Source organism: Saccostrea cucullata, unplaced genomic scaffold (genome assembly GCF_032062105.1).
Source record: "Saccostrea cucullata isolate Sc308-1 unplaced genomic scaffold, CSIRO_AGI_Scuc_v1 ctg8019, whole genome shotgun sequence".
Taxonomy (NCBI): Eukaryota; Metazoa; Mollusca; class Bivalvia; order Ostreida; family Ostreidae; genus Saccostrea; species Saccostrea cuccullata.
Genome location: NW_026925588.1, coordinates 1 through 9,822, shown reverse-complemented (window position 1 = coordinate 9,822; position 9,822 = coordinate 1). Strand labels below are relative to the sequence as shown.

The 9,822-nt window shown below is 34.1% G+C and overlaps 1 protein-coding gene across 1 annotated transcript; it reads right to left on the bottom strand.

The window, feature by feature from the left end:
• Window positions 1–7,986: 7,986 nt before the first annotated feature.
• Window positions 7,987–9,744, bottom strand: LOC134269292 (ficolin-2-like; the record flags this gene model as incomplete). The annotated part of the gene is made up of 3 exons (XM_062751488.1): window positions 7,987–8,237; window positions 8,946–9,157; window positions 9,601–9,744. Coding segments are annotated over 3 exons (607 nt in total), but the record flags the coding sequence as incomplete, so codon positions are not given.
• Window positions 9,745–9,822: the final 78 nt, after the last annotated feature.

The window sequence follows — 9,822 nt, the reverse complement described above, 5'->3', positions numbered from 1 at the left end:
ATCTCTCTCTCAAGAAATTTTCCCTCAAATAGAGACGCGACCACTTGCCGACGGAAATCTTGAAAATTTGTTGTTAATTCGCCATCAACGCAGGTAAAAGAGTGAGGGATAATTTTTTCGTGCCAGATCCATAATGATAAATATCTTTATTCAGGTATAAGCATTATGCTCTATACATAGATATTGAAGTGTTACAAAAAGTATAATACATGTATAATTAAAAAAATTATTTTAAATTGACACGATTTTCGAGATGAATTTTAAAACAAATTAACTAATTAATCTTAAATGAAATAAAAATGTTACATTTTGTTTATTCAGATAATACGTGTATTTTCTAAGTGAAGTCAGTAAATACACGTATTTCCTAAGCAGAATAGGAATTTCACCTTCCATTTTTGAACCCTTCGCACAAAAAATTAAATTTACTTGACCTTGTGCAATTTTTCGAAATATTTTGCTTAAATTTACTGAACATATTGTCACTGAAAAATTCTATTTCCGATACTTAAAAAACATTTTAAAATAATCATTACATGTAACATGATTTAGTTTTGGTAAAATATCAAATCGAAAATGGTAGGACAGGCTTGGAAAATAAGTTTCTTTTCGATGGAAGTTCCTAGGTTTTAATGGAGCGTAGCGGAGTCAGCCGAGGATTGCCGATTTGTCAGAAAATTGCTTGAGCTACTCTAAAGAAATTACGAATAAAATTGTTGAACATTTTTATGCAAAAAACTCGGCATTGTTGTAAATCAATCAATACGTTCGCCAGGAAGGCACTGTACTAACATTGACATATTTCAATCAGCGAGGAAAGAATATTGAAAGCATCACGTTTGGCAAATTAAGCGGCCTACTCATAATAAACAATGTATTCAAAATAATAAATTGTCTTATCGAAGAATAAAGTCGAGGAAAAAATTATTTTCCAAACCATTACTTTATGTGAAAAGAATGGTGTTGGAACATTACATAGTTACAAAAGTCTAATCAAAAGGTATTTTTAAAAAAAACTATGAATAAAGAGCTTTTAATACATTATAAATGATGCATGAAATTAAAGCGAAACATTTAAACTGATTTATTTCATACGGACGGGTCGCCCTGCGTAAAGCGTACCAATATCAAAGCTGATGGTATTGATTAACTTGCTGAAAAAATAACACTAATTAGTCTAATGGGGCACAAGGACTAACCCTTATCACACGGGGGGGGGGGGGTGTGTTATTAAATTTGTCGTATGGTCTGCAATTAATAATCCGTATGTCTCAGTTATTTATACAAAGATTGATTGATTGCATACTGTTTAACGTCCCTCTCCAGAATATTTCACTGATATGGAAACGTCACCATTGCCGGTTAAGGGCTGCAAATTTTGGCCTATGCTCGGCACTTACGGCCTTTGAGCAGGGAGGGATCTTTATCGTGCCACACCTGCTGTGACACGGGGCATCGGTTTATACGGTCTCATCCGAAGGACCGCCCCATTTAGTCGCCTTTTACGACAAGCAGGGGGTTACTGAGGACCTTTTCTAACCCGGATACCCATGGGGCTATACAAAGAATATTCCCACTATTTCAGCTGAAATGCGAGGATTAACCTAAACCCTTTACATCCCCCGATGAAAATGCAAGCTACTAACCGTAATTAACCGTAACCGTCTTTTTTTTTAACTAACTTCATATTACTCATTTAGCGCAGAGATAAATTAAATAATTGAATAAATTCAATCAGTGTAAAATGATTAGATAATAATGACATCTACATTTACACTACAGGGTTGATATGAAATGTAATCTTTTGAATTGTCATAAATTTATAAAATGTCAATAATCATAAAATTAAGATATCGATGTGCAACTTAACAAGAGAGGAGGGGGAATTTCTGGAAAAAGCTCACCTCGATGTCGATGAGGATGACGCAGATGAAGAAAGTAATGACGAAAAGGGCAATGAAATCGACAGCAATAACACAGATTCAGAGGTGCTACATAATTTTCAAATGTGTGAAAAAAATAATCATTGGCTTAACATAAATTAACTAATCGATAATGACGATGATTTTCTTTAAAAATTTGGGTATATTTATCCTGTTTAAACTACGGCAAATGGTTGAGCAAATACATGTACATGTAATATAACTAATCGTATATTTATCTGTGCTTTTATTTTTGTTTAGTCAAACCATGCCAACCAAAGTATCATTTCAACACAACTGCCAATCACGTCAACAAATGATGATAAAGCAACGGTAGGAACCCCCTCCAGTCCCTTCATTTTTAATTTTTTTTATATTGATTAATGACAAATGTGGACTTGTAAATTAATTTGTCATTACGAAAGATAATTACATATGTAGCAACGGTCCGATTTTAAACATTTCTGTATTGATTAATGACAAATGTGGAGTTTAAATTCATCTTTTTAATATATTAAGAAAGTTAGGACCCTTTCCTTCCATTTTGACCATTTCTATATTGAAAATTGTGGAGTTTAAAATTAATTTTGATTTAACAGGTCTGGAGATCTAAATAAGCTCCCGCTGGATTTGTCTCCCCTGCCCCGTGAAAGCACTAAACCACTGCAAGATGTAACAAACTCTCATGTTATACGCAACGCTCAACAAATGCAGGTAATAACATGCAACTATTATATAGGGTAAAAATACTGAGTAAGGAATTCATTTTAATTGCAATCCTTTTTTGTTGTTATTGTGAATAATTTTTATATGATATTAAAGATGCAATTTAAAACTGTTTCAGCTACAAAGATTTGTATAAACAGCTATTCCAGTACCCCGCAGTCAGCAACAAAAGAAGATACTCAGACTCTATGTGCCCCATGAAAGAGGTAGGACCAAATTCTTACAAATGGAAAATTGAAGAACAATTAGATAATTAATAAAGACATATTAAATGATTTTTAGATTATTAAAATATTTATCCAACAGAATTCTGACCACTGGATCAACGACTTGTATCTACGGAACTCTTTCCAAGAAAAAAAAAACAAAAAACAAAAAAACCAAAAAAAAAAAAAACAACAAAACAACTGTCGCAACACTGCAGAAGTTTGATCTCGGAGTGGACGACATCGTAGATTTTAAACCAAATTCGGCGCTTTCTGCTTGTGCAAACGTTATCCTGTCGGGCTACTGGAGGAAAGGACGGGTAACTAAGTTGACATGGGCGATTGAGGACTGCGAGAACTATGAAATTCACCTTTTTGTCTAAATATCCCAAACATGCTGTAAATTGAAAATGTAAAATTTAGGGTGTGGGAATAAATATTATTATTCTGGATCTAGATTAAATATTGGTATTGTTATTATTTTTTTTAGATCGACCGTTGATTAAATTTTTTTGTATTTCATTGAACCGTGGCATGACTCAGCACCGAAATTTGGCGCCATAGTATGATGACGTCACAAACGTGTATCGTTTTCCAGCACCATCGGACTTTGGCGTTTCAAACCATCGGACTTTGGCGTGTCAAACCATCGGGATTTGGCATGACCATTCGACTTTGGAGTCCCATCGCACTTTGGAGTCCTACATAATATATCGACTATCATGGGTTTTTCACAACCGAATAAATGATCCTACCAATATTCAAAAGTTTCAAAATCTCACCAATCAGTTCAACATTTTAAAAACCGTTGTCTGATTTAATCGTGAAAACTTTGAGGAAATAAAAAAATATGGGAAAAGATTTATGTAATTATATTTATAAAATATAACACATTCAAGTGTTTTAAATTTTAGATATATTCTCTTTACGAATCTTTTTGTCTATTCATTCGATGATCAATGACAAAAAGTATAATTATAGTTAACTATAGTGAATTCTTTAGTTGCGTTGAGAATCCAGTATGAAAATGTTCGTCTTTTATTTCATTTGTGTATATACGTGCATTCAGTGGTGTTGAAAGTTGTTAAATGTGTAGAGACTTACTGGGATAAACCTGACAAGATTTTTACGAAAAGTGTCTTTTAGAAAAAAACAAGATCCCTTTATCATCTAGAAACTGCAATAGTCGAGAGACATTGAATAGTTGGTCTGTGTTACATGTACCTGCACATTTGGAACATTTTAGCGCACCTGAGGTGAAAGCTCACGTGAGCTTATCTAATCACCGTTGTCCGTTCCTCTGTCTGTCTACCCAGAGGCAACAAAGTCTAAATCAAAGGACACAACCTGGGGATGTGATCATGAGAGGGATGCTCGTGAATCATCTTCCATACTAATTTCACTGTGGAAATTGCGCGACTTTTTCTCCACCCAGAATATCCATGAATTGGTGGTTCACTTTAGAGTCTTGTGACTGTTGTGGACAAAGGATTTTGAATTTATATTGCCCCTTTTGCAAAATCAAGTATTTTTCACTGGATTGACCGGAAGGGAAGGATTCTTGAAAATTGAAGAAATTGAGACCAGTGACATATGATATAAAAACCTTCAATATTACCAAGTACACACACAGATCTATTTGTGTGAGAATGACTTTGCAGACTTTGTTGTGTGGACTCGTTAGATATATATGTGTAAAGACATTTTGAACAACCATGCTTATTTGAAATAAAATAAATATGTAAACTTTAAGTAAATGGCAGTAAAGCCAGAACTTGTGGGGCAAATCTATACGCGCCAGAGTATCCCCCGGCAGAAAGGACTACAACACAGAAGGCACAATGAATAGCATGATGTTTTTTTGTATTTCCTAACAAAATATTTTTAGTTTTCAAGATAAAAAGGAAAATATCTGTAAATTTTCGCTCTTTTATGCGTTCTAATTTTTGACCCCTATATAGCCCTATTTTGAATGCAGAAATCGAAAAGCAAAAACCGATGTGCACAACTTCAATCCTATATGTTATCTAAAACAGGTAAAATTTCTGCTAGCTTTTGTGGTCTCATTATCAATCTATCCGGAAACGAAAGCCTATGATTTTTCGTTTCAAAACCGGAAGTGACTTTTTGAAATTTTAGTCATCATTCTGATAGAGTTTATAAACGTTATAACCTTTGAAAATTTGAGCGAAATCCGTTGTTAAAATGAGTGAAATATGAGGCCTCAAAGTTGGCGTCTAGGAAGTAGAAGAAAAAAATTTTTAAAGAATAATAATCTTTACCAACAGAATCAGTAGAAGGTCTTCCGTTCAAAAACGGAAGACCATTTGCTTATTTATCGTAAACCAAAACTTTATATAATCTAGACAAAAGAAAAATATACGGGCCGATTCACCTCAATTCTGACTGCCTTAGTGTTTGATGATTCATACAGGAAACCTTCAGGATTATTTGAATTTTCTTAATAGGGACCCAAAACACTACCCATGTAATTTTATTTTCAATTTACTGAGGAAAGGATGTGCAGCGAACCACCTTCCAATTTCTCCAAGACATCATCCCACTTCAGAACTCCATCAGGAAAGTTTTTCTTGTATCTAGACGACCTCTCCAAAACCATTCAACGCCACTTAGTTGAACTCTCCTGGTTGCAATGATTTATCATGTGACCTATGACGTAAGTGTGCAAATTATACAGAGTCAAATTGATGTGCGATATATTTAAATGATGAGTTATGTTTTATATAAACTTGTTTAACATTGCTATTTATACCTAGAATTGTTTATTTCCAACTTATTAACTATATTGTTATTGTTGATATTGTTATGTCAAAATCGATATATTTATTTTGTTGTAGCCCATTAATAAACACTGTGAACTGACTCATTGACTATGTCTTTTATATGGCGATATTCCCATGAAAACTAGTAATAAAATCGGTAATGATATAATATGATCCAACATTCGGGACGAATGTTTTTCGTGGAAGGGGAGCTCCGTTAGAAATTGAACCCTGATCAAAATAACCCAGATATGTTCACCCTAATCTATTCCCTGAATATTTAATCTGTATATCAACTTTATCTGCAGATTTCATTGGAATGGCACAAATCTTTATATGGTATTGTGTGTTTTATGATTCATTGTTTATGTTTACTCATTGAATATTGTTTGGTTGTATTGTACAAACCCGAATTTCCTCAATAAATAAGCCCTCTCGTAATAACGAAATGACAATGGATCCCTTTTCCTGAATTTGTAATGCTAAAGCCTTCAATTGAAGCAACAGCTGTTACTATACAAACGTCCCGCTAATACTGACAGTACCGCTTGTTATTTGCGAGAGAAGTAATTCGCACCGGTGTACAAAACTCATGTAAAGAATGCATTTTGGACGTTCCCTTTAGTCTGGGACGTTGGTCAGTCCTATTAACATCTTGACTGAAACTCCCAACTCATAGAATCCCAACTCATTAAATGCACTCTTAAATATTGGGTAAGAATCTGATGGCACCCATATTTCCATTGGGTAAATCGATCTATGGGTAACCCAATCAGCTGATTATTGTATATCCTGACCCATTATCAATCTATGTATAACCAAATCAATCGTATGGAGACGCCAGCACAAGCCGATTGAGAGCTCCAAATTTTGTCCTGTACTCGGCGCCCAGGGCCAACATTGAGCGGTAAAGGATCTTTTTCCTGCCAGCTTCTTGTGCGACACGAGACCTCGGTTTTTTCCGTCTCATCCGAAGGACCGGACTCCACCTCCCAAAGTGGAATTCGAACTCGCGAGGTTAGGATCAACTCCTTGCTTCGCAAATCTAGAATAGACGCTCTAAGCACTGCGCCACGTGTACGACCTTCAGTAGTTGTAGATAATTGAATTCTTTTACGATCTTCACAATCATCCTGTTAGGAAATTGAACCTACCAATGGATTGTATTTTGGCTGGCATGGATCATACAAGATAATTAAGCCTTCCTTTTTATCGTACATTTGACTACTCAATGTATCCTAGATCAATATATAGGGCTCGGGAGTGTGTGTCCGCTCAGTGAGGATGCTCTCATATAGGCACCTGATCCCACCTCTGCTATTTCTTTTTTCAGAGTTGTAATTGCATGCGATCGATTACTGTTCTTTTCCACTTTATTTTATTAAATACACTTCACTGATGACATTGGTGATAATAATAATAATATTGGTTTAAAATTACAAATATTTAATTAAAATGGTAGAAAGGTCCAATGTTCAACAAAACGCATGACATCGAAATTGATAGATATACGTTAAATAAAATCTGAGATAATCTCAATAGTAACATTTAAGGTCAAGATCTAGTAAATGAAAGGTGCCTACAGATTTATCAAACTTGAGAAATAAATTCCCTTACTGATCCTTTTCAACTTTAGATTGGTCTAATAAGGTGTTTCGGGGCATAATTTTTAGGTAAACAAGATGAAAAACAGTATTTCAAAGTGTCATTTTCAATGAAAAAATTAGAAAACCAGTCATGAATACGGGAGTTTTTCTCATATTCGACAAAGGAAATGTATCCAGATTGCCTACAGTCTCTCAGAAAACGGTAATTAGTATGTTCAAGGCCTCTTCTTTAAATCAACATCAAATTTAATATAGGTATCCGGTTTACTTTTCATACGATTTCAAATTGAATGTCATGAAAATACCCTATTTTCTACATAATTCTGCTAAAGCCGAAAAGTACGGGAAAAAGAAAGTTGAAATTGATTATGACGTCATAATGGATCTAGCACCAAAAAAGTAGGCTCAAGTTATTTACTAGATCTTGACCTTAAAAGAATCTTTACCTCATTTAAAATAAATATAGAGATAAAATATGAGATAATATCAATACTTACATTTAAATATTTTTTTTTCTCATTTAAATACGAGAAATCTCATTGCAAAAGAATAACAGTAGTTTTTTTTCTTCAGAAAATTTAATTCATTCTGTATCCTAACAGTTATATAAAAATATTTCACATCCCTTTTCTGCAACTCTTTATTCCAAAATGTAAAAAAAAAAATCAAGTGTTAACTTTCATATTTTTTCTTCCATGCAATTGATTCCTTTAATCATGTTTATTCAAATCATTTTAGCCTTCTAGTCAACCCTTCTGACCATCAATTGAATTTGTCTCAGCGAGTACGACTGTCCTAACCACGCGCCGTATGTTATTCCCTGCGCGTTCTTGGAGTTGAGACCTCCTAAGTACAAACCATTAGGATTGGTATAAAGACAATTTCTGTACCACCATCCACCCTTGTAACTCACAGAACAGCTTCCCCCATTTAAATCGTTGTCCTGATCCTTTGTTGAAAATTTCATGTTGTTAATGTAAGTCAAGGAGTCACCTTAAACAAAATAAAAGTTTGATGAAAAAAGATGTTCCTTTAAGGTCAGACGAGACGTTCCTCAAAATTTGTTTTGTATATCTTCGTAATGTATGAAAAATATCCAAAATTTTAATAACATTATGATTTCTAAACCAGTTTCTAAACATTTTTTAAAAATCCAAACACATAAACATTTGAAATTAGAAAATTATTTTTTCTTCCTCAAAGGATTATATAAGAAAAACTACCCCTGGTATCTTGCAGAAGTGCCTGGTAAGGTACCCCATTTTTTTGTGAGTAAACATATTTAAGTAGCAATACTTCAATGACAAACTCTTAGAAAAATTTATTTATTTTTAAGGAACGTCTCGTCTGTCCTTAACGCCCGTTTGGCACAGCGTTAAAATTAAAATAAAAAAAGTCATTCTAAATTTTATTTCAAGAATTCTAATTTTTACTAATATCATATCTATTGTTTAATGTGTAAAGAAAAAGCTCTAACCGATGCGCTATGCATGCAACTAATTAAAAATTATTTTTATTTTTTTACTAACATCATATCTATTGTTTTGTGAGTAAAGAAAAAGCTCTAACCATTGCACTTTGCGTGCGACTAATTATTGGAAATTAGTTTTATTTTAATCATTTTTGTTTACTTACGTCAAACATTTAGAAAATATATGTACACTTATATCATTAAAAGAGAAAAGGTGAAATATTTCTTACCGACGTTCCCGGAAAAACCAGATAATGTGATCTTATACTTTGAAGCCTCGTTTCCAATAGATATACTGCTAAGTTTAACATAACGTGTTTGATTGTCGAAATCAGCCATGTCTACCCGCAACTCGTATTGTCCTTGACTCAGTAAATTGTGTAGCTTGTCGTTGCCTTTAAAAAAGAATCGGAAAAAGAATCCATAAAACAAATCTTCCGTGCTAAATATTACAAATATGGGCTTATCAAAACACATATGTTAATGAGAATGCATATTCTTTATTTAGGGAAATTTTATAACAAGTCTTCCTTGTCAGTGGCGTAGCATCGTTTTTGAAAAAGGAAGGGGGCCAGCCAGAGAAAAAAAAAATGACTTACCTGAAAAAGTTAGTTCCCAATGTCGAAAATCCTATTTTGGGGGTGGGGGTGGGGGTAAGGTAAACTTTTTCTCAGTGTCAACTACTTTTAGTACCAATTCTAGTACTACATTTTCGGTACATCACTAAAAGTGATGTAGTGGGGGGGCCAACCAGGCTTTCAATTAAAATTTCCTATAGTATAAGTATGGTTGGTGAAAAAAGTGGGGGGGGGGGGGCGTGGCCCCCCCGGTTGCTACGCCCCTGCTTGTATTATCAGAGTGCTTATATCATTCAATCTCATTTACTGATTTACGACAGGAAACCCTTCACGGTTGCTCGCTTCCCCATCAGGTGGTCGTGAGCTAGCAGTTTGTCGTGTACTCGGCATAGACATTTGAAGACTTTTACCGGTACATGGTGACACAGGAGTGGAAAGTTCTCGAATGGTACTTAAAACAACATATAATCAATCAATCATTTACGACACTACATCAAGAAATGATTTTACTTTTTTCAATCAAAATGAT